General features: G+C 39.2%; 1 protein-coding gene across 1 annotated transcript; it reads right to left on the bottom strand.

The window, feature by feature from the left end:
* Positions 1–258: 258 nt before the first annotated feature.
* On the bottom strand, positions 259–26074 carry LOC139724874 (acylamino-acid-releasing enzyme-like). The gene is made up of 21 exons (XM_071635996.1): positions 25988–26074; positions 21305–21552; positions 20270–20360; positions 19725–19800; positions 18752–18900; positions 17883–18112; positions 17116–17156; positions 15898–16019; positions 15531–15588; positions 14672–14772; positions 13973–14113; positions 13140–13270; positions 12304–12389; positions 10843–10923; positions 5226–5314; positions 4273–4383; positions 3488–3536; positions 2665–2695; positions 1727–1829; positions 1187–1293; positions 259–417 (listed from the first exon to the last, which is right to left on the bottom strand). The coding sequence occupies exons 1-21, from the start codon at positions 25988–25990 to the stop codon at positions 318–320; spliced, it is 2148 nt and encodes a 715-aa protein (XP_071492097.1). The 5' UTR covers positions 25991–26074; the 3' UTR covers positions 259–317.
* Between the last annotated feature and the right edge of the window lie 954 nt (positions 26075–27028).

A 27028-nucleotide genomic window follows, 5' to 3' on the forward strand; every position in this document is an offset into this window, starting at 1 on the left:
AGAAGTAGCAAATTGAAGATTTTGATCACACACGGACGCACGGACGCACGGACGCACGGACGCACGGACACACGGACGGACACACGGACGGACACACACACGGACACACACACGTACGGAGCCCGTTTCATAGTCCCCTGCTCGAACTCGTTCGGCGGGGACAATTAGCAGTTACCTATCCCACCAAGATATCAAAATGTGATTACATGTAAAGGCAATTGGTGGGTGGGTGGTCAATATGCCAGAGGTACCAAAAAAAAAAAAAAAAAAAATCATCATGCTAATCTTTGAGTACACATTGGAGGTTCAACTTGACATCATAGATGTGCAGTGATCCAGGTGTACATGTTCATGAAACAGTCAGCCTCGGCATCGACTTTGCTGATGGGATGGCTGTTGTCTGCATACATCAGCAATCTGAGGTCAAAAGAGAAAATATGCACCTTCCTATGAATGTATTCAAATTTTTGACACAAAGAAGCTACTAAATTTACATTTCAAGTAAAAAAATACATCATTCAAATCCATTACTTCTGAGCTCACTCCATGTCACTCCTAAACAACCAAACCTCCAATCATAAGCATTCTTCTTTTTTTTTTTTTTTTTTTTTTTTTTTGGGGGGGGGGGGTAAGCCCTCCACATTGTTTCATATCCGTCCTACAAAAATGACATGCATGCAATTTTTTAGTTTGTTATACACGGTGATGCTCTTAACATCTTACCTACTGTAGCATGATCTCCCTCCCCCCCCCCCCTCCAATATGCACACCCTCACAATCTAATAAGGAACAGTACATGTCTTGTTTGATTTTTAGTCGTCGCTACTTTTAAAAGTGCTCAGTAATTCTAACCTTAGGTTTGAGTTTCTTCAGTTTGTCTCCCTCTACAAATGAAAATTTGTTAAGATCACAACTGCTGATCTGTAAATTAACAAACATGTCGGAAAAAAAGGAACCAGTGGGACTCGAACTTGTTATCTACTGCTTTCCGGGCAGCAACACTACCACCAGGCTGTCCCTGGTTGCCGGCAGTGCCACTGGTTCCTTTTTTCTGACATGTTTGTTAATTTACAGATCAGCAGTTGCGATCTGAACAAATTTTCATTTGTAGAGGGAGACAAACTGAAGAAACTCGCATCTGAGCCTTCACCCCTCTGAATAATATCTTCCTTTCATTAATGCTAACCTTGTTTCCACGCCCCTAGCTTTGAGCATCTCATGGAAGCGACGCCCTTGATGCGGAGGGACTCGCAGATCTACAGCGCCCAGCATCACGAGTGTCGGCGTTTTAACCTGACGAATGGACAGAATTCAGTAATGTCACAACTCACAACTGTGAAAGCAGGGTTGCGCAAACACTCACACAAGTCACATAGAAAAATGAGGGAGGTTTCAAAAAGAGCAATCAGGAAGATACCTTTGTGTTATACACCATGCATCTCAACAAACAATCATGATTCCCAAATTACAGAGGCTTTGCATTTCTCTTGTTAAAGCCACTGTTTACCATTGGGAGCATCGATTAAGAAAATGTTTGAGTTATCACATTTGATGCATACAAATATGTGAAGTTCAGTTGTATCCCTTCCAGAGCCATCATCACATTTTGGAACAATCTGCAACTAATAGTCAATGGAAATCTTTCCTAATTTTTTCTTTCCTTTGTTTTTTCTTTTTCTTTTTTGTCCTTTTTTTTTTTAACCAGAAAATCCTTTTGTTCATGTACCTTGTGAACATGTGCCATGGGAGAGGATCTGAACATCTTGCTCAACATCTCTGGTGAAGGAGGCGTGCCATAATCAAAATCATGCCCAGTCTCTGTCATTGACCTTGAAAGACAAACACGCAAAAGTGTGAATTGTAGCCAAAAAGAAAAAAAAAATGCATTTGTCCCATTAATACAGCTCAGAACGATCAATGAAGAATTCATATACACAGCATGAAAAAAGGAAAAAAAAAATAGGTGCTATACCCAACATCTGAGCCATGCATACAATGGATAAAACATGAATCAAATGATGAATCAAATGATTTGTACATTGTCATAGCTGACTCTAAAGATCAGAAATGCACAGGTGGATGTGAATGGTTTAATAAAAATTTTGAAAATTGTGAAAGTTTTTTTGATTGTCCACGTTATTTGATACAGAGTCATACAACCTAACATGCCAATCAAATATTTATAAGTAGTTTTCAGCCACAGCTGAAACCTGAGGGACAGTACGTCTTGAGCAAACCACAAAATAGAATTAATGTTAATATTTCTCTCCATAACACACAAGAATGCTCTCACTGTGGCAAATACATGTAAAGTACTACTTAGGAAAGATACCTCAGAACATCACTTCCAACCTCCACACAAGGATATGTAAAAGAAGGAGAAAAGAGTGTTCATCAATCTCTCATATTTTGCTATCAAAGAGATGCCGAGACAAGGAACTCAAATGTTTAATGAGCTCCTTCTTTTCTGAAAGGAATATTCCTTAAAAAAAATAATAATAATAATAAAGGAATAGTATGTAGGTCTGAATCTCTAAGTGGGTACAGTCTGAAGATTTTTATCTCTTCCTTGTGGCTACATAAGATAAAATTTATCATCTCTACACATATCTCGGAACGACTGACTACAAAAAATGAAATAAGAGTCATATGAGGGTGTCTTACCAGGAGGGAATATCCGAGACACCAAACATGGCTGAAAACAGTTACAAAAAGCACATAATCATGTAAGTACAGAAACAATCAGATAGCCAGAAAAAAACAGTCTGTTTGCAAGATTAGCCGGCTGTGTAAAAATATTCACAATAACTCTTGTCTGGGCACATGGAAATGACAACAGTAAGAATGAAATGATGTATCCATCACAGAGAAAGTTATGCACGATTGAGATACATGTATATACTGCAGCCGTTTTGACCTCAAATATCTCTGGGGATATTGCTGATGTTGTTTTTTCCTTAATGCGAGTAAACTCACTTGACCTATTTTAATCCTTAAAGAGGAATGAAATCCAAATATACAGTACATGTGTGCTGGATGAATGCAGGAATATCAGTTAACACGGCAGAGAAAAATCAGAAAATCTGTTGAAAAGTTGTGCATTTTTAGAGTTTCCATGCAGCCATCACTGGATAAGAAGACTTCTACAGTTTGTGATGTCAAGTAAGTCCATCAATAAAAATAAAATACAAATAGAATTCCACAGATTTTCATTTTTAAGGAAAAGTACACATTTCCTCGACTTGCTACGGACATAAAAACCTGTATGTTAATGGCTAATATTACCAGTTTTCCCCTTGCTTTTATGAAAAGAGTAATTCAAGTGCTCTATCATTATGCTAAAAAAAAAAAAAAAAAAATCTATGCATTTGACTGTAGTCTCTCTTCAATATCAAAGTCCACATTTTTTTTTAAAGAGGAGGAATCCCCCCTCAGAAGGCCAAATACCAGCACCAAACCCTTGATTACACTTTCTGGCCACTCATACCTGCAATATCTGTGACTGGATTCCTTGTTACACAGGCCTTGTAAAAATCCTTGTTGTGAATAACCATGCAGAATAAAAAGGAGAAAGGATAAGAGAGGGGGAAATCAATAATCTACATGTTATACAGCCCTATACTAACTTTGTGATGCCACACAAGACATTTGCAGGATGTATAAAAAGATAAGACAACTTTTACACTAGCTTTCATTTTCACACACAGTTGTACAAAGGCTTAATTCAGTTTAATTTACTCATGCTACGAATAAAGACAGATTAATGAAGCAATGAATAGCTAGGAAAATGACACATGAGCTAGGCTCAGCATTACATTGTAGTTGTGGCGCGATGGCCTGGGGCCACTAAAAAATTGAAATAGGGCCATCATATTTATAAAATGGCTATCTTTCGGTGGCTTGACTGGGCAGGTAAATTTGCCTTTCTTTTTATTTCAGGCCACTACAGCTCTTTTTGGGCCACCATAATGTCAAATTCAAAGATTTTAGTGGCCCGAGCGGGCCACCAGAGAGAAAAGTGAGTGTCACACCCTGCGTAAGCGCAGGATAAGTGAGAAGCATGAACATGTAATTGCGATATGTTTTCACACATCATTCTACAAATGCCTGATATAGAATGTGACCACTCACAATGTAAGGTTGATTACATGGATCATATCAGCTATTTCAAGAAAGTCACAAAGATTACATCCTACTCTATAACTCACTAATCTCTATGGTCACGACTATTGGTTAGTATTCACGCTATTCGTAGACATTAACTCCACTCACTGGATACTGGCCAATCATGTGTGTCGACAGAAAGCCCCCATGTGAGCCACCAGAGACTACCACCTGCTCAGGATCTGCCCAGCCTCGCTTCAAGATTTCTTCCGCCGTAGTCTGTATTTCAGATAGATGGTGGAGTAAGTAGTGAATATTTGTTTCCACTCGGCAAAATTTCATAAGCATACAAATGTCTTTTATGCATGAGGTATGATACCAAATATTCAACTTTTGCAATGCAGGAAACATAAATATAAGTCTACAGAGCCATTTTTCTTTTTTCTTTTTCTTTCATTCATACACACACAAATGTCAAAACTTCACACATCTACAGGAAAATCAATGAAAAAATGTACGTTTGTACAATCAGTAGTGTATGCTGATTACCAGTCAAATTGAAGAACATGTGATTATTACACAATTAAAACTCTGCCTTCAACATGTGAATATGAGTTATTTGGGGAATATGTAAACCATGATTAATACATTTGTTTACTTATTTTTCTTTTTTTTACGAGTCAAAGAGTGAATCATTCTGTTGTCAAAGTGAAGTCAAATCAATTATTGATGATAAAATAAGCTGATTTCTCAACATCTGTGTATTTTGCTCTCCACAACAAAAGTAAGAAATGAATAACTTTATGTAAATGTATTTGTCTCCAGAGTACCAAAAATACTCACAATCACATTAATAGCTATATACCATGTTCAGTGGTGAGACAAAGCAGAAATCACTTCGCGGCATATCAATGACATTTCCTGTTAGTGCCAGCCACATCTCCTACCTGAACATCCTGGACGTCATTGATGAAAATTGACATTCAAAAACAATGTAAAACAAAGCAAGCGTAATAAAAGGTGGGTCCCACCTTTTATTAGGATTGCTCTGTTTTGGGTATCTCTGCCATTTCAAAACCACATCAATGACATTTCCTGTTAGTGCCAGCCACATCTCCTACCTGAACATCCTGGACGTCATTGGTGCCCACGTGGCCGGGGAGTGAGTCCACGGAGGCCTGGCCAAAGCCCACAGAGCCTCGGTAGTTCACTGGCAGATGGACAGAGGTGGTATATGAAACAAAACTACTATGAATGCATTCACATTGAATATTCCATTGCATCACAGGATTTTAAAGACTTCCAAGTTTCACTGACTCTACAAAGCAAAGACACAGAACACTCTGTGTGGTTGCTGCCTTGCTTTAACCCTATTCTAACTGGGCTATATGAAATCAAGTTTTTACTGGGGGGGTCAATTTGAACCTCCCTTCAGATCTCGGTCGCCGATGGCGTGATCACTGCAAAATTTTGCCCGAACATAAAGCCGGATGTCAACTACAAGATTATATGGTCACACAATAGAAAAATATTGATTTTCTATTTTTAGTAAATTAATTAGGCAAATTTATGCATGAAATCATATTTTCACCTGTAACTCCATTAAAAAGACTAAAGGATTGCTAAATTTTTGTGTCAGAATTCCTCAAAACACATCAAACAACTTTCAAGTAAAAAAAAAATAGCATAATCACGTTTGATTTCTTTTGTTTTTTATTGTTTTGTGAATTTCTTATGTACTCTATTGGTTTTTTTTTTACCTTTTGTTTTATTTTTTTTAACCTTTTGTTTTCTATTGTTTTTTGCCAAAATTTGTTGCAGGCACTTTTTCAAGCTTATCTACATTACAATTGATTAATTCCAATGATTTAAAGTTGAAATAATCTAGTTCATATCAACAAAAAACACAATTTGCATTGGATTTGCACACAATATCACGAATTTGAGCTGTTTTGGGGTTGACATGCACATGCAAAACATTATGCAACTTCAAAACTGTGTACCCGGACGTCACAAATTTGGTCTCAATATATGTGGGAGACTTCCAAGGAAAAAAGTCATGAAATGGCGTGGCAAAATCTCTGCGCGTTGTGGAATCATGGGGCGAAATGTCGAGGGGGGGTCAATCTGACCCCCCAGTTAAGATAGGGTTAATTGAGATTACTAGAACGTAGTACTGTATACGCTATATATTTCGCGTGGGTTTTATTTTCGCGAATTTCGCGAGTCGGGAGCTATTCGCGAAATTAACAACACGCAAAAATATTACCTTCCAAAATGAATCCCTTGCCTTGATGATACGAACATTTCAGTACTAGTATACCGGTACCATGTCACGGCTTACCGAACATACCATACTGGCTAAGCTTGTTTACGTACATATACAGTAGCACGTCCACGTCTAACTACCTGTAACTGTATACACAGCCCAGTCGCTGTAATTATCATTCGCACAGCGTACAGCGTCTGGTCGGGCTAGTCCACGTCTTCTTACGAATGCTGTAGAGCCAATCCATTATCGCAAGGGAGTAGAAAACTTACTAGTACTAGTATTACTCAGTACTCGTAACCGGAGAACATTCAGTATGTGGGTCGTTTAAACATGTCACGATAATTATTTGTACAGATATTGTTCTTCTTATACTAGTATTTCTTTTTCATTAAATTATATTTCACCACATTTTCAAATACTAGTACACAGAATATAATAAGTTTATCCCTTTTGATGAATGGAATACACCCAAGACACGAACTGGTCATGCGAAGCCAGCTTGACTGGCATCAGCCCGCGCGGCCCACCCAGCGCGCGCCTCACTAGCACTGCACGTGCCGTACTGAAACTCGTACTAGTGTGTACTTAGACATGCACAATTCTCATCATTTGTGGCGTTGTGTGTACATTGTGCACATTACTAGTGTCGTGTTTGCTGTGTGTGTGTGTGTGCACTCGAATGTGATCTAAGCTTACGTATTACGCTTGTAGTAGTGTACACAGTTTTTTGTTTTCATTCACAAATTTCATCACTCGTATGTGGGGGTGGGGGGGGGGATAAAGTTTAGTACCACATACACAAAATCCAAATTTTGGCCAACTAATTTACTAGTACTTGGGTTTTATGTCTCCCTTATGAGCTTCTGGAAAATAAAATAACTGAATGCAACGTTTTACCACTAAACGCTTTGATGATATGAAATTCCTTTGTAATAAAAAACCATCATACCCATCTGATATAGTTGTGTGCCCTGTTCAAATTATTATCGTAGGCCCGGCCCGCCCCCAGGGTCTGTGCGTGGGAAAGTTCTTTGATTTGAGTTGTGAACATTTCATTCATAAATTCGCGTAGTACTACAGTACGAGTAAATTGCATCCCCCTGCATGCAGTTCAATCCTTCCGTGATTTGTTGTGACTTCAGAGTTTGTCAACATGTATCGCTACTTTAAGCCAATTAAGGAGAGCGAAAATCACAATCCTTTGCTTCCAAAACCTACTGCAAACCATGGACTGGAACCGGCCAGTGTGAGGGCTGCCAATGAAGCTGTTGTGTCCGTGGCACTTGAAGATGGAAGCGGAGGATCATCTCACACCAGTGATGGCAGCAAAGCTCAGAAGAAGCAACGTGGAATGTACGGCGCCTACTCGGCTGAACTTCGTGCTAAGATCGGACGATTTGCAGCAGAAAATGGGACCGCCGCTGCTTGCAGGAAGTTCACAAAGGCGTTGGGAAAGCCCATTAATGAGAGCACTGTTCGAGGTATGCGCACTTCTTATCTCAAGGTGTTGAATTCTAAGCCAGGTGCCATTGTTACTGACCTGCCTCGACAGGAGCGTGGACGGCCTCTTTTACTTGGTGAGTATGATAAGGATGTTCAAGCATACATACGCGGCATCCGAGAGGCCGGTGGGGCCGTTTCTGCGAAAGTCGTCCTTGCTGGAACCAAAGGGCTCTTGAAGAACAAGAAGCCACCAGTCCTGGCTGAGTATGGAGGGTCCATCAATCTTGACAGGGCATGGGCGAGGTCTCTCTTGGACAGGATGGGCTATACCAAGCGCAAGGGGACAAAGGGAGTGAAGACGAGACCCAGTGACTTCGACGAAATTGGTAGAAAGTTTTGGCGGAGGATAGGGAGGAGAGTAAGGCACCATGAGATTCCCGATGATCTCATCATCAATTGGGATCAGACAGGTGTTAACGTCGTACCAGGGGGAGAGCGGACAATGGAGAAAAAGGGGGAGCGGCAGGTGCCACTAAAGGGAATTGACGACAAACGTCAATACACCGTTGTCTTGGCCTGCACGCTGGCGGGTGACTTTTTGCCACCGCAAGTCTTGTACCAGGGGAAGACTGACAAGTGTCATCCAAACGTTCAGTTCCCCCAAGACTGGGACATCTTTCATACGGAGAGCCACTGGTCGAATGCTGAATCAATGATCCGGTACATTGACTGTGTGATTGAGCCCTACGTGAGGAAAACTCAAGAAAGATTGTCGTCATCTGCATCGCCACTCGTCATCTGCGATGTTTTCTGGGCGCACACATGCGAGGAAGTGAGGGAGCGGTTGCGTAAAATGGGTGCCCTTCTCGTCTACGTCCCCGCTGCATGCACGGATCTGCTACAGCCGCTCGACGCCACGGTGAACAACCGTTACAAGAAAGAACTGAATTCTCAGTTCAACGAATGGTACGCGGAAATGGTAGCTGTTGGACTTGAAGACGGTAAAGCGATCGGAGACATTGCGAAAGACATTGACCTCCGCACATCTGTGTTGAAGCCAGTGCACGCCAAGTGGCTCATGGCCGTCCATGACGTCCTACGGCATGACAGGGAAATCATCACCAAAGGATGGCAAGTAACCGGAATCACCGATGCCGTCATCCAAGCTAGGAATGCTCCCGTTCCTGCAATGGATGACTCCGATGCTGAGGGAGACTGGGAGAACTAAACCGTTCTCCATCGGGGTCCTGTAAATATGTTTGACTTTCCAAAGTTACCGTTCTACAGTTACAATTATCTTTGAGGCGTTCAACTTCATGAATTCATCGTTTGGATGCGGTGTTAACCTTTAACTCACTGTGACTTTATTTTCATAACTTTTGTGAGGACTAGTAGGTACTGTAGTATCAATTGTGGAAATCCATCATGATTTGGCGCTCCGGGCAGGATCTACCACTACAAGTATTTTGTCATTCTATTCAGGATTTCATCGGCAGCATTTTGTAATCATCATTTCACATTAGTAAGTTCATACAAATTATTTTACTCCGAGTACATCTTTATCTATCTTAGTTAAATATACCAATATCATTTGTGGATGTTGAAAATTTAGTATTTATGACAGTACCTACAACTCTACACTGATCTCTAATCCATGAAGGAAATTTCGAGTAAAACTTTGACATTATGCATTAACGATCAGTGCATGGTATGCATGCTATAATGTTCCAAACAGTAGACGGCGCAATACTATTTCTGTGAGAAAATCCATTTTCTTTTGGGTTTTTTTTTTCATAGCGCCACAACATTACAAACGCGCGGCGTGTCACCCTTGACACATGCTTGATCACCTGTACTAGTACCAGCGCTTGCGTTTGCATGCCGCTACGTCTTTACACGTACTGTATGTAAACTGTAGTGGCCGGGGCTTCGTATGCTCCAGCTGGCTGCCGCTAAATTTACTCGTACCCCTCGTACCACTCGTCAGAAATCTAGCGCGATGGACTTAACCACTTCAAAGATGTCGAATTCTAACTTACTAGTTCGCAGAGCTTGGTAAGTTTTTTTCATGCAGTGTATAACTAGTATCATTCTTATTTGCTAGTACAACCACTGTAAGTTGAAAATTCACACTTTCTTTGCCACTTCATATTTTCTCTGGTTTCCCAATCGCGAATTTAACCACTCGCGAAAATGTGTGACAGCGGCAATTCGCGAAAATTTATGTACGCGAAAATTATAGCGTATACAGTACTATGAACATTGAACGGGCAAAAGTCAGGCACATGAGTTTATGCAGTAAGCATGAGTCATTTGGACTTGTGTGATATTTTGGTTTTAATACCTACATGTCTAAAATGTGCATACGAGACTTATCTTCTCAGACTATGATCATACACAATCTGTACGATGGTATTAAATGACACTAAGATCTGGATAAGCCCACAGACTCCTATACAAGTAATGGTGTAAAAAAGCAAAACTATAGTAGAAAATAACCACATTCGATATCACTCCACCTCCTGCACAGGAGGGCAAGTAACTATAAACTTGATTTAATCTTACCCCATTGCTAAGGGGCTAAGATATATATATATATATACAGCTGTATATATATATATATATATATATATATATATATATATATATATATATATATATATATATATAATTACATGTTTTCTCTCTGGGCATTGAAAGGAACCTGTGGTGCATGGAGAATTTTGTACTATAATCTCTAAAAATGAACTAATACATTCACATTACACAGCTTCAATTTTAAACCTGTGGAGCTTGACATCACAAGGGACATCTCCTGAAGTCACAAAGATCCTGTTATTTTTCTCTCTCTCTCTCTCTTACATACTAATAAAACTAAGACAGCATGTTAAATTAGTGTCCTTTTGAGTCAGTATTCTGAAATGATAAAGGCCAAGCACAACTTTTCATTCTCACACAGACTACTACCGATGCAAGAGGGGACGGGATGATTTTTGAAAAAACTGAAACAGCATCAGTCTTACCGAGTGCAATGACGAAGCCAAGGCGACAGAAAGCTGTAGGGAAGAGAAAGTAGTCTCCTGCATACACTGAGTGTGGTCCTCCTGGAGAGTGATCAAGAAGTTTGGCAAAATTTAAAAGCTCTGACTGGATTCACTTAAAGGACAAGTTCACCTTCATAATGAGGGTTGAGAGACTGCAGCAATATTAGTAGTAGACATTAGTGAAAGTTTGTGGAAAATCAGACAAACCATTCAAAAGTTATGAATCTTTTCTGCACAGTTACTGCTGGATGAGAAGACTACTACAGTGTATGATGTTACATGTGCAAAACAATATACTTGTAAGGAAAATGTACAGAGAATTCCATAAAATTTCATTTTTTTTAAAGTGCACATTCCTTCAACTCACTACTGGGACCGTTTCATGAAACTTTTTGTCAGTGATTTGCAATGACAACTGTTAAAAGCTACTGAAATCCTTGCGTCTGATTGGCTGATAGCAAATTTGTCGGTGAAAAAATCCGACGAACTTGTTGATGAAACACCCCCTTACTGATGTATGTCACGGGTAATATTATTCCCCTATCTCCTGAAAGAGGCAAATTAAGTGCTCTTTTATTATGCCAGAAAAGGGAAAATATGTTAAATTTTGTTTACATTTTCTTTATACCGTTCTACGCATGTGACATCACCAGCTACAGTAGTCTTCTCATCCAGTGATGGCAGCAAAGAAACCTTCGATTTTCCACAAACTTTGACTGATGTGTTCTAGTAATATTGCTGCATTCTCTCAGTCCTTATGTATATGAAGGTGGACTTGTCCTTTAACCCTTTCTCTGCCAGACACTTTGGATAGTGTGTACAATGCTACAGGCTTCTCTGTGCTGATCGACACTCAAAGCACGCGAAGGGTTAAAGAGATACACTTTATGCAGAACAAGTGTGCACTTACTACACAACAGGAGCAGGTATATTGCAAAAACACAAAGTTTGAAAGAAAAAAAAAAAAAGGTGCAAAATTACATCAGATTCATATGTTACAAAAGATGTACTGTTGTAACCTGTGGACATACAGTAAATCATTGTGAGGGTAATGCAGCTAAAAATTTTGGTGAAAAGAATACTGGCTCCCTTTGTCAAGGAATGAAAACAGACAGAATACTTTGCAGTCCCTGAACTTTCCTTTGTTACATCAAGGTTTTATGAAACTTCCACTATTCTGCTTCACTTTTTGTTTAATGTTTAATGCATTTTATTTAAAGTTGACTAGAGCATGAAGTGGCCATCTACTTCAAGAGAAAACTTTTCGTGCAGGTGTCATTGCTGCATGGTAGAGCAAAGCAATTTCTAAAATGTGACCCATGAAGAAAGTGAAGACATTTTAACTGATGGCAACCACCTTTCAAAAGAATAATGCATGTTGTGATGTTCAAAAGATCAGTTACAGAATTGACATTGACAAAGCAGAAAAAAAAATCTCACCATGTGGCCATACGACAAGAGGAGGTTTTCGTGGAGACGAACTATCTGCTGCGGGCTTCATGATGATGGCTTCAAAGTCCAAGTCCCTGCCTATAGTAGTCAAACATTCAACAGGTTTTAGTAACACTGTGATGCAGACTACTGTCACAAAAAACAAAATGCTCTCTCAAAAAAATTTTGTACCCTATGCTTGGAGTATTTGATCTGCATGTTATGAATATTGTAGTCACTTGATAAAAACAGAAAATAAACACATTTTGCAAGCCACTAAAGTCCTTCCTTAAAAGCTTCAGCACTATCATTATTTTTCAATTCATTCATAGCACAAGGACTTAGATTACTGTGAAAAATAAAAATTATCTTTCAGACACTTGATTACACCAAATTTTGACAGTAATAAAAATGGATGCATTGTCAGAGAATAATGTAAAAACTTCACTTACGGTTAGCAGTATTTAAAATGAAACATGCTAGCTTTTCCGCAATTAATAGAATAAAAGAGGTTAGTTTGTTATCAAGACTTGGAAAAAAAAAAGGGATTATTTTGAGATTGAAATGAGTATAGAACAAAACAGAACTAAAGTCTATTACAACACCTCTGCCCTATGGAATGATTTACTACAGAATTAAGACAATTCACTGATATTAATTGATTCAATTCTGCTTTGAAAATGCTTTTTTTTTTTACAGTGTAAGCAAACATGAAGCTTGGTACGATCATTGTAATTGAAATTGTATGTTTTTGTATAATCTTTCCATTTTTCGAGAGCATAGGGACATATGCACTATGTGTTACGTGCCATATAAGCACTGTTAATTATCATTAATTATTATACTGGCCTTCCTTTGACTGAGGTTGTAGTTGTATGACAGACCACTCCAGGTCTGAGAAGTTCACACACGCCTCATGCAGTGGTTTCCACACCGGGCTCGTTGCCTTGCCATTCCTTGGCAGAGTGCCAAGAACCTACAAAACGAAAGAGTCATTCACACTTACGGTGAAATACCACAGTATTTTTCACTGTATTTTACAATGTGAGCACAAAGACTTTGATAGCGAAATAACGCTGTATTTAGGGTGGTAATTCAAACTTCGTGCAAATTACACAGCGAAATTCAAGTGCAAGCCCTGTCGTGAAATATCATCATTTTTATTTCTCAAGTGGCTTAACTCACTCCCTGTCTTCTCCCCGTATGAAATATGCATATGTACAGTACAATATCTCCAAAAGGTGTACTTTTGGGCCAGAAATACCACAGTATTTCATAAATGGGGCTGGTACCAACTGGAATACTGCAGTATCTATTTCCATGGTATTTCCCATAATGAGAAAAGTGACAACAAATTCCACTGGGATTACATCCTGTGATATTTAACGCTACTAATTTCTATCTGAATGCACCTAAAGCGAGGCTTTGAATTATCCATTTGTATTTCTTTCTAGTAGTTCCAGAACCTCAAACAAGGGAAAAAAAATACATACATTGTTAGTATTCAAGGATACACCATAGAATGTCTCAGCAGTGATCATCTCACATCAAATGTGGTCTCCAAACAGACCCTCCCCCCCCCCATCCCACACAAGTTATAAGGAACAGTCTACCCCAAAAACCTTGCCTGCTATGTGAGTTATTCACATTGGGTAAGGGTTCCTTTCATCAAACTGACCAGTTGCCCTGAGGTGACGGGAGATGATCTATAGGCCAGGACCAGTCCCTCCAGGTGGTCACAGAAGGTCCAGGACCTGAACTGGGAGTCGTCGGTCACCCTTGTCACTTCTCCGGTCCTGATGTTGACTGTAATCATGGCCTGCATAGAACACATGGGATTGTACTAATGATGCACACCATTAACCAATTTCACTCTATCAATATCATCTATTCATCCATACATTAGAAGCATATAAGCCTCTTTTTCTCAAATGTATTAAATATGAGACTCAAAGCAACTGAGACTCTACTCCATCCTACATTGTATTCCAAGACAGTCCAGTGCTGTGATAAACTCAACTGCATTGGTTAAGTCCAGTTCCAGGAAAGGAGAAGCATCCCTTTCAATATGACTTGGCTTTGCAGAGTAATACTTCCATGACCTACACACAGGACTGTATACAGCAAAACACACTGTCTTTCTGTGCCACAGAAACACAATTGATCAAGTATCCATCACTGTGTAGTATCAGTTCTATATCAGCTCAATTTCAATAATAACTATAATGGACACTTTAATAGTCTTGATTTCTGATGAGAAAATAAAAAACAGATTTGACATGACAAGCTCCCTCTCATTCTTGAATAAAAGTCTACATTATAGTTCACTAGTGTCAAGTTAGACAGGGCTGGTTCTCCCCAGCACACACTCTATTACCTTGGAACTTCTCCACATACTGCTCATGATTAGCGTCTCACTGTCCAGCCAGCAGCCTCGGCCCAGACTCGCCACATACAGACCAGGAAACGGGTTTGCCACTGTTGACACGACAGAATGAAACGTGCTTCACAGGTGAGTTTCTACACGTTATACAGTTTAACTTGCCTTAGCGGTCACCTATCTATAGCAGCTGCCTGCCATATGCTGCCACTAAAAGATCCCTCCCCCCATGAAAATGCCATGTTAAAGATCCTGTGTATAGTGGCAACCTGTTTAACACGGCCTACGGCCACCAATTTGTATCCCATGGTAGGTGATCAACTGCATATGGTAGCCACGTACCCATACATAGCCGCAGCCAAGCCAAATTTCAGCATGTATATTCTGCTCTACAGCCATGCAAAGGTAGGCCACGCACGGCAAACATTTCAATGACTGCCATCGCTGCATTCACCCGCCATTCAGGATCGACAGGTTTCACTGCACCACAAATAAATCGCCCATGAAAGTGCCTACGAGTTTGATTCCTCTATTCATCTCATGCACAACTCACTTAATATTGCAAAAATATCTTGCCATATTTTGTAAGTCCTAGAAAGCATTGTATGGTATCTTTGGCATTTTCTGGTGTAATTCAAGTTTCCACATTAAGAGTAAAAACAATACTCAAATTGATACAGGGTACTGTATTTGCTTGAAATGTTATCAAACAGCATTAGTCTTAGTGTGACAACAAGTGGAGCCAACAGTTTGCAAGATTCTTTGAATTCTTGTAGGAAGACCCTCTCCTCCACTACAAAAACTCCAAAGACACCTTGGGCAATTTTAGGACTGGTATAAAAGATTTTCTCCTTACCTGTAGGTGATTGTACGATATCCACACCAACCCTTGTTTCCTTACTGCTCCACTCACACTTGTTCAAAGAAACAGAACAAAAAGAACAAACTTGGAAAGAATAAATAATCATTAAAAAAAATACATATCATGACAAGTTTTGACACAATCATATCAATGGCCAACAGTCAAATATAATGTGATTATCCCATGGACTGTTCACATCGACACAGTTAACACACACCAAGACTCATACAGCTCATGGAATCATCTGGTAATATCCAATATCATTGTCTCACTAAGTTTATACTCTTTTTAAGGTGGGATTGGGTGATTTGCTAAAATGGAATGGGTATTTGGTATTTTGAGAATTGTTGCCTTCACGTACCACCATAAGCTGTTCACACTTCCTATGGGGTCCATGGCAGGAGTTCCTCAGATACACGAGGGCGGAGCCATCAGGATTAAACCTCGGAGATGACACAGACTGGTCCGTCACACTGATTGGCTCTGCAGGTAAGTAAGGAGATGCCATCATGCTTGATATTACTGCAGGAAATGTACGACTTTAACTACTTTCAAAGGACATAAAGACAAAAGATGTTTGTTCATTATAATATCATGGCCTCATGCATGATAGTCACTGGTTAAAATTACACACAACACACATAAATGCTATAAACAGTGTTTCAATCACAGCATATAATATTGCACATGTGTAAAATTAATTTTGACAATTTTGGACACGTGTCAACTTTTAGATAAATTTTGCAACTAATCAAGTTTTCACAGGTCAACACTGTATGTAACAAGTAAATAACAGATTATTTAAAACAAAAATACTATATGTAATTCAAGGTAAGACAAGTCTCGAAAAACCAAAATTATCTGTTTTCCTTGGAACACATAAATGCTATCCATTCATAACACATAAAATACTAGAATGGCACATTCAAATATTTTCTCAACCCACCTCTAAGTTTGGTGACGCAGAATGAATATCTGTGTGACATATTCTATGATTTTCTTCTAACAATTCAAGCCTTTTCATGTGCGGTAAACAGGAAAGATATCTCTCCAACACTCCAACGGGGCTATTCAATTTCCATAACAATGTGTTAACAACACTGTGCCATGCACAGCACAAGCTCTATTTGATTGCGCCCAAAAACAGAGAACTCTATCTCCAAACGACTATAGTTTTGTAGATTTCTCAGCAATTGTTAAGACTTCTCAGCAATTGTTATGTGTTGGGAAAAGAAATGTCAAGTCATAAGCTCTGAAAATGCATTTCTATTGGGAAGTAACAATGTTTTAGTCTTGATTAAGAGTAAAACATTAGATTCCATTACCGCATATATGCTTTGCCCATGCCTGCTGCACAGTATCCCCACATTACCAGAAGTGCACAGGCAAATGAACACTGAAAGTCTGACCATGCGTGATCTCCATGTGTTGCATGAGGGCGCATGAGATCACCACATTCATTTGCATACAGCATACGGCCAGCCTATGTACCTAACCGCTAGCAACAAAGTGTTCTCATTTATATGCAATAAGGAGAATTCTGCTGACCATCTCATAACACGAACAGATTTGTACTTACTGCAAACTCCATTCTCAAGGTCAAGATGGTAGATGGCACCCCTGTTAGCAAAACAAAGCCAACAAAATGAGACTGCAATGCAAATAGTCTCAATGCCAGTGTAAACATCTCCATACTGGAGAGATATATATATTCTTATATTAACCAGGAAATTATCACGGGGGGACTAAATGTCACACAATCTCTGTGAAAAACAAGCATTTAAATGCAACAAGTTTCCTAAAAAAATATAAATATAAAAAATCACATGTGATGTGAAAGTGACTCTTTAGGTTATGTGACAAGATTGTCAATAAGAATGTCAGTTTGTCGAGTTTCGTTTTTTGCTCCCTACACAAACAAACTAAAAATGTGATGCTTTGATATAAAGGTAGGAAGCATACTACTTCTGGCATGATCAGTAACATCGTACACAGAGTAATGTAAAAAAAAACGACAACAAAAACAATGAAGGAAAAGTTACCTCAGACCAAGGAACGATGACAAGGCCCTGCATTTATCACACATTGTTTGTATATCGGGCAAGCAGTTTTATCACATTCATGTAAACTTGTTTCAGATACATGTGAACTGAATGCTGTGATAAATCATACCATGATAATTTATTACATAACAATTTATCTGTCCCATCAGTGAAATATTAACTCACTGTCATCATCCTTTGACTTCCACTCTTTAAAAACCTACAGGTCAAACTATTAGAACAGTAAAATTCTGATTGCCATAATTAGCATGAAGTGAGGGAGTAGAAGGATGTTTGTGATTACTTCCTATTGCTGCAGTAGATTAGCCCCACTCTGTATGGCTCGTTCTGCCATCCGACAAAGACTATGCCACTGTCGTCGGGCGTCCAAACTGCCTGCCCAGCAGACACAGCAGCGGGCTGACCGTCCGGTACAGTGACCGTCTCTGTTTGAAGGTCCAGGATGCACGCAACCGGCCAGTGCCTGCCAGTCAGGAGTTCCCCCCACTCCTGACGGTACAAAAATTGATCGCCCTGCAGGAGAGAATATTTGCCCAACAGTCAGAATCCAGATTGCATCACACAAGCGAGAGCATGCTGCAAGCAAAAATCATACATACACTGTATATTCATAATATTAATCCAAAAAGTAACAATAATGTAATTTATCATAATAGAATTATATATCATTATATCTAACACTCATCAGGGGACATTTGAGTTACACTGTTAATTTTCTTCTTCTTTTTTTATTGAGTACAAATGCCATATATCAAAATATATCCTAAATGTCCTAAGTTATATACAAGTACACATATTACCGAAAAACAACCTGTACTACATGTATTTCACGTTAGAAGATACAGTGCATGGTAGTATCTATGTCTAAGTTATATGATACAGTTCTATTCTGATAAATGCTGTATATAACTACATTCACACTTACATACTGTGAAGTTACTTCCTGATTTGTTCATTTCACACACATATAGGGACCTACAACTGTATACATACATACACACAATGACTGTATTAAAGACACCAAAAACAATCAAAGTTCTCAACACCTACAACCAGACATGTTGGACTTTCAACACTACAAGCACAGTCATTTCAAGGAAGACATTTGCTATCAATTTATAAATCTTTGCTTAATTCTTTGGCAAGTCAGACCTTATTTGAGTCGCTGTCATCTTTCGTTCCACCGGCAGGGTCCGCATCCTTCGGCTTCTCAAAGTAGGAGGAGGCTTTGGCCTGCTTCTTCTCCGCCACGTACAGCAGCCTCGTCTCATCACTCGACCACTCAAGGCAGCCAAACTCTCCTACAAATACATCAGATGGAAATTGACTTGTAGAGGAGTAAAGAATATAAAAAGTCCAAATATACCATAAAGACTCATGCATAAGGCATACCATTTTTGTCCTGAAAAATATTGTAAGTTGGGGGTGCACCTTATACACTATTGCAAGTACCTGTGTCCATGTTTGTTTGCTTTTTTCCCCACCCCATGTCCAAAGTCAGGGTGCACCTCTTATGCATGAGTGTTCAGTAACTACAGAGGAATTTAATTCTCTTTGTGGGAAGGTATTATCTTACCTACAACACAGTAATGACACTCAACACCTGTCCTGAATAGTGTTCTATATTCCCAAGGTGCAAGATATTCTGAGAGATGCCTGACTACAAAGCTCTCAAGTTTTTTTTTTAATTCCAAAGAACTTTTATTTGCCATTTTCTGTATTTGTTTAGGGTTTCTTTTAAAATTGTGGATGCCAAACTCAGTATTGAATTATACATCTCTGCCTTTGGCAACACACACATACACACATGCATTCTTGAGGACAACTGATAGGCTGATACTATATAAATCACATAGAATCACTATGGGATGTCTCATACAGTCATAATTGAAAAGAATTATAAAACACTGATGTAAACTGCTGAACGGAGGACAAACAATGCATAGACAGACAATATTCATTTTCTGAAACATTCCCATGTTCTATCTCTTGTAGTTCACCTGTATGATTCCCTAAACATGCACACGCACGCACACACACACACAGACACAGACACACACATACACACTCACACACATACACGTCTCTCATAAATGAAAATACAAAATGTCTATCCTTGACTCACCATCATCAGCAACTTTGCCATGCTTGTCCAGAGCAGTCAAGTTTATGTTATGCTTCTTGTGAAGATTATTCCACACCTATTTAAAGGGAAGGCCAAGGAAACGGACGTCACTTGGGAATTATCTGAAAAATGCACCCTAATCAGTAAAAACTTGCTTCAAAACATAAATCAAACCAACAGAGTACCCATGGATAATAAAGGTAAATCACAGTTACGATATAAATGCAGAAACAGTCAATTTTTCCTCTAAATGGAGGCAAATGCATAAGAAATGTGTGAAATAAGGTTTTATGTGAACATACAGTAAGATGCAAGCAGACAAAATAGGGGCATTATATTTCACATGATGAGTGGTTCAATGTACTTTTTAACCAAAGGATAATCTCATCAATGCAACTTGTAACATTTATGCTGTAACTGTCAAAAATATACAGTTTTGATAAATCACATGCATACTGTTAACTATAGTTCATGCTACTAAAAATAAATGACTATATTACAGAAAACATATTTTGGTTACAGCCTGTAGTACAGATAGGACTCACCTCAAGATACTGCTTTTCATCCCCTTTCTTGTCCTTAACCGCCCTGAGCACAGCTTTAAGTTTGCCAGAAGGAGACCACCGAACCATCTGCCTGTCATGAGTAGGCACAATCACAAATTTATATTGATAAATTGCTATTTTTGTCACTCAGGGGATTACTGGTAACCAATTTTCACATCTCATGCTTTTTAAAACAGAAAGGCAACACTTAAAAAAATAACAATAAATAGATAAATAAATAATAAAGGTAGAGACATGTGGACATTTATCTTAAAAACAATCTGTTTCCACTTGGAGAAATGACTGCTCCAGTCTGGTTTACCTGCCCATTTTTAATACATGAAAAGAGAGTAAACATTCGACCCATCACAGAGTCTTAAAATATTGCAAAATCTGAAATCTGAAAGAAATACAGGCAAAATGTCAAACAAAAAACTGTCATAAATTTTAGTTGTACAGACATGTATACCATGAAGAAACTTTGTTTGCATGCTTTGAGTCTCAAAGCTTGGCCTCCTATAATTTACAACACAATAATATCATAAATTTGTAAACTTCTAGTTTTACAGAGCTCATTATCACTTGTCCAAGGTACCACATATTTTTATGTAACTCCAAAGATTTGAATTTGAGTTTCCAAGGAGGTGACCACAATACAGTACTATGAATACACAAAGGTCTGCCTTCATTCCTCTTTTGGTCGCCTATAAAACAAACCAGTTAACACATATTTTGTGCCCTGCTTTTTTACTGGCATGTGTATGTACATTGAATGCGGTACAGCCTTAAAAGCTCAGCTTAAATTAGGCATACTTGACTTAAAAGACAAACAAAATAAACAAAGTACTTGAAAATTCATTGCAATGTAATCATACATATGCACTTTTCAGAGAAAGGAAATTAATTTGAACAAAGGGTGAATCAAAACTGCTCATTACAACAAAATAAAAATAAGGGAATATTGAAAACATTTAAACTTGGAGAGCTTTGCACATTGACTATTGAAGATTATTGCACATCAACTTGAGCACTTACTCTGAGTTGAGCTCTATATTGTTTCCAAGGTCTGTTACATCAGTAACATCTCTAGTGGCATCTGTTATAGTTGCAAGATAGGTGCGGCCAAACTTTATATTGGTCTCTCGCTCCAAATCCCTCTGGCTCCATGTCGTATGCACGCTGAAGATGTGATCACCAGTCTTGTGAAGCGAGGCCCTCGAGAGTGAAGGTGCACTGGCACACAGCCTATAGACCTCTGCTGCTTTTTCAGCTGATGGAAAAGCCTAAAAGAAAATCAGCAAAGCAGTATCATGTAAATGTAAATTCACCCAAACCAATAATGTGCAAGTCACACCAGAATAAGACTACATCTACACTGTTTCACCCATTTTTCACAGGAACTGGGTCTGCAAGGTATTAAACATAGACCAGCAGAACCCTATACTACAGGCAATAAATATACTACAGGCAATAAATTTACTACAATAGCATTTAAGACATTGTTAGAGTTCTATAGGGATTATTCCTCACCTGAACAACTACTGAAGCAATGGGTTATTAGACAACTGGGCTTGATTTCTCAAATATTAATAGTAATACACAACTGCTACTCTTGTGCAAGTGCTGGTGATTTTTTTTTTCTAGACTAGACCGATACTTTGTTGAACTTTGGACACTTAATTGAAACAGCCATTCCCTCAATAAAATAAAGGCAGTGTATACTCTGGTGTACAGTACAACCACAGCCACCACACGCATGTTTCTTTACCATCCAGCCACACAAGTGTGGCTGTACTGTAGACATGGCCAGAGTCACTGGATACAGCCACACTCGTGGACGCGTGTGTACACACGGAGAAGCTCCATTGCGTAGCGGGGAACAGGCTGTGTGTGGCCACTTAACATGCCATGAGCCTACCTTCTAGATTAACCTTCGTGTTCCCCGCTACGCAATAAAGCCCCCGTGTGTGCAACATGTACACACACCACACACGTCCACACGCGTGTGGTTGTATGCACTTCCTAAATTAAATGGTTCAAAGTAAAAGTTTGCTGGTAATTTACAGTGCAGTCGATAGACAATACCAAATTCAAAGGACTGTCTTGTGATAAGCTTTACCTGGATGGGCATACGCATAGCCATATGAGCAATGGCTATGCATATGCTTTAAATTTTTAATTAATCTAAAATTCATGCCTCTGATAGTCTGAGTCTAGGCTCTATCTACAACTTAGTGCATTGCCATTGGCCATTGTATGTCTCTACAACATCGTCAACCCAAGTATCTTAAGTAAGTAATGTCTTATCACTGTACTACACTTGATATTCTAAGTACTATTAGAGATCTAATTGTGTAACTAGAACCGGAATTTGTCAACACTGACAAATTAGGTGATCCGATCTTTTCTGAAATCAATGATTTGAGTCCTGATCCAAATATTCATGACCATACAGGTTTCATCTGTGTCTTGATTGGACATTGGCCGTGTGATGTTTGGATTCTCATTTAGAAAAGGGAGTTAGACCTGCCATCTTTGGTACCGAATTCCGTATACACTAACGGAAATGCAGAATGAAGTATATTTGACCTTTGACCTCGCTTTGCCCACCCAAGATGGCGTCTGAGCAAAAAGTGATTATTTTATGAAATGATTCTTGTAACATGGTCTTTACGTGTGCAAAATATGGGAAAGATAGGACATGTATTCACCAAGATACAAGATGATACATTATGACCTTTGACCCTAATTCAAATACCCAAGATGGTGTCCGATCAAGTAGTTGTTATTTTATGAAATAATGAACGTGACATGAACTAAATACATACTAAATATGGTTGTGATAGGGTATATTTTTCTTGAGTTATTGCAAAGGAAGTTGCAGAAAGAAAGAAATATCTCAATACATCGGAGATAAGCTAATTTCAACCACGTTTTTTTACATGATTCCGTCTTCGTATGAAAAACAAAGGGCACACTAGCTATAGCGCAAAGTCTCAGCTACAACATGTTAAAATCTGAGAGGAATTCACTGAAGGGTAAGTGAGCTAGTGCTCGATAAACACAATCATGTCAATTTTCACATCTAGAAAAATTCCCTCCCATAGAGATAACACGTCATAACGAAGATAAAAAAAGAAGTACATATGACCTTTGACCCCGATTTGCACAGACAAGATGACATCTGAGCAAAAAGTGGTTATTTTCTGAACTGATCCTTGTAACATGGTCTTTGCGTGTGCAAAATATGGGAAAGATAGGACAGGTATTCACCAAAATACAGGATGAAACATTTATGACCTTTGACCCAAATTTACATACCCAAGATGGCGTCTGATCAAGTAGTTGTTATTTTATGAAATGATGTACGTGACATGAACTAAACATGTGCTAAATATGGGGGTGATAGTCATTGTTGTTGTTCATCTAGTGCACAGAAAATAGTAGAAAGAAAGAAAAATAAAGAAATAATTATGTTATTTTATAGAAATTTGAAGGAGAAGCCTAAACAAATCAGAGAAAGATAAAGTTAGGAAGGGAGATTAAGACTTACTAACGAAATAGAAGAAAAAAAGTGTTTGAAAAAAATGGAAAAAAAATATTGGCAGGGGTGAGCCTCGAACCAGGGACCTTAGGATTACGAGTCGGATGCGCTATGCAATGACCTATTTCATGCTCCATAGGCCCTGTGTATTAAGCAAAATGACGCTGCATCGAAGTCGTGTGCCATTTTCAACCAAGTTTTTCGACGTGATGCCGATCTCGTATGAAAAAGTGGAGGGCACAATTACGATAGCTCAAAATCTCAGCTATAACATACTAAAATCTGGGAAAAAATTCACCGAAGCATAAGTGAGCTAGTGCTCGAAAAAGATAGTCATGTCAATGTTCACTGCCAGAAAAACTGCTCTCCCATAGAGATAACACGTAAACTGGTCAAATCTTACAAGGATACTTTCAATCCATTTTTACGAGGCGATGACGTCATCCAATCAAAATGTTGTTTTTACATTAATGAAAGAGCATTTCATAAGCTACAACATATTGAAATCTGGGTGTAAATTGGCAAAGGATAAGTGAGATACGCTCGAGTAAACTTAAAATTTGATGACGTCATTTTGAAAATTTACTTTTTTTAATTTATTAAGAAATTTGATATCTTTTAATCATTTTGCCAGCATCGCCAACCCATGAAATAACATGTACAACTCATCAGCTTTTAGAATATGTAAAGAAAATTGGGGGTCACCGTCCATCCTGACGAGTAAAATCGGATTTAAAATTGGCGTTTTTTGGCATCGTTGCACTGTACATCGCCATTGACGCGCGCGTGTAATTTCAACTTTGACAGGCCCGTATGACGTCATATTGAGTCGGATTGACTTGAAACTTGGTAGAAATATTCCTTGACATTTCAGGCATCTGATAAGTGTAAAAAACGGGAAATTTCCATTGCATATGAGCGGTGCGTGCGTATATGTGCGCGCGCGTACGCGTCCGTCCAATTTTTTAAATTTTTCAAAAAATGCTCCAAATGGTCTGAAACGTGTGCAAAAAAAATTTCAGCTCGATTTGAGCTTACAAATATTTCAATGCGCGCGTACGCGCACGTTTTAAGGTATAGATGAATTTTGAGAATACGAGTAATATGCGCTTGACTTGAAATATATATGACGTAAATTTCATTGAAAAATTCCATTCCATTAATGAGATATGATTGAGAATGTGTTTTCATATAATGACGTCATAGTGACGTCACGGTTGACTGATCACTTTGATTTTAGTTCGATTGCCGTCTTTGGGAGACGATACATACTAGATCTACGCTAGTATAGTGAGGTGCCCGCACCTCGTCAGGGGCCCGAATACCGTCACCCCGCTTAAAATTGTTTTAAGCGCACTAAACAAAAATTTATGCCCGGGACTGTGCTCTGTACGCTTGAAACTTGGCAGGGCTACCACAACCAAGCAAATTTTGGTTAAAACCGAACAGTTTTTCGCGATAAATCGGAAATTTTAATCGGAATAGGACCCTATGTGTTGTAAGTATCACCACTGTCCCCGCACGCATCTTTTACGTGTATGTCTATGGGAGAATCACGGTCACCCGCACACGTCTTTTACGTGCTTTGTCTATGGGAGCGCGGGTGACGAGCTGCGGGCCCCTTCCTTAGGGCGCAACTTTTTCGCATCATTCGCGTTTGACGACGATAGCTGCAAATTTTCGATATCGATCAGTGAGCTTGTGATTCCATTGGAATTTTCAGCATTTTTCCAGTATGTGAGTTGGATTTCAAAGAATTTCCGTGGCGAAATGTGATTCAAATATGCGCAAACATTAACTATGACGAGGTGCGGGTCACCCAAGTATATATGGCAGAAGTTTGAAATTGATAGGAAGAGGACTTTCTGAGCTAATCGATGCACAACTTTTGGGGAGAAATAACAAAGAATCAGTACAGATACAGAAGGTGATCCGAAGGATACTCGGATCACCTAATAAAACTGTAGTTAATACATGTAACGTTAGTACTCGGGGGAAAAGTGGTATTGTCTACCACTCCTGGTACAAGGACAGGACATGATTTTCAATATGTAGGACTAGGTTTCACACAATGGCACAATCTCGTAATTTACAGACACGACGATAACCCAGTTTAGACCCTACGCCACAGTTTGCAGTGGTTTGGTAGTTCTTAGATACTCAGTAAACCTCACCATTTGCGCTTTGTTGAACCACAAAGACACTGATCCTTCTCAAACGGGTACAGTGCGTTGTGAGTGTAACATAAATCTCACGAGTCGGCTCAGAAAGACCGAATGAGTCCGCTGTGGATCCGCAGCACCCGGCGCGGCCCCTATGTAGCCCACAGAACTCTGTGATGTAGCCCAGCGCTGACTCGTATGGAAGCAGGAGCCCGTCAAAAACACGGATATACGTCGCGTAGTAATTCGAATTGCTACGCGACGTATATCCATGTTTTTGACGGGCTCCTGCTTCCATAGACTCGACTACACACGCCTAGCGCCTGGCCAGAGTTGATACCGCGGATTGAGCGAGTGGCGCGCGGCTTGCTGAATCGCACTGAAAGTTGGGGGGGGGGGGGGGGGGAGGGAGAGGGGGCATAGGGTGGCGGAAGCGTTAGCTAGCTGGGTGCAGGTCGTGTCTCCGTTTGTTGTTGTTGTTTCAATCGGCGACTTCATTCTTTTTCAGAGAGGCTCATATTCTGCAAACTTCGTCTTTTCAGTGGGTTCCTCCATTTTTCGCATTACTTCACTATGATCACTTCAGTTTTCATGACAATGTATAATACTGGTTGCATTACATTTGCTCCTGCGACAATATCATTGTTTACATGAAATATGCCCCCTTTTTATAAGCCAAACATAAACTCTACCTAAAAACGCAACCCTAACCCTAATTCTAATCCTCGCATGAAATCAAACCTAAAACCCTATCACAGCTCTAACCCTGGTACATGTACCCCAACCCTAAGTTCTTGGAGAAAATAAGGCCTGCCGGGCGCAATTGTCTCAGGAGCAACTTACTCTTCATTTCATAAGGTTTTGCTTGCCTTATTCTCTGTTACCAATGAAAGTGATTTTTTTTTTTGTCGAAAAATGTAAAGGAAAATTTGAATTGAATTAAATTGCATTGATTTTAGTGATTATATGCCTATTTGTGCCTAATCGATTTATTTGAAATTTAATGATAAATATATCTATGCACAGAACAAAGACTTGTAAGTAATTCAAGAA

The sequence above is a fragment of the Diadema antillarum genome, unplaced genomic scaffold (genome assembly GCF_040938485.1).
Source record: "Diadema antillarum isolate AM-2024a unplaced genomic scaffold, OU_Dant_1.0 seq00000002_RagTag, whole genome shotgun sequence".
NCBI classification, from domain to species: Eukaryota; Metazoa; Echinodermata; class Echinoidea; order Diadematoida; family Diadematidae; genus Diadema; species Diadema antillarum.

Coding starts and splice junctions, on each gene's coding strand:
- LOC139724874 (XM_071635996.1), bottom strand. Junction 14,114..14,671: donor GTATGTGGAGAAGTTCCAAG/GTAATAGAGTGT, acceptor TGTTCTATGCAG/GCCATGATTACAGTCAACAT. Junction 3,537..4,272: donor ACATGATTGGCCAGTATCCA/GTGAGTGGAGTT, acceptor ATTCACAACAAG/GATTTTTACAAGGCCTGTGT.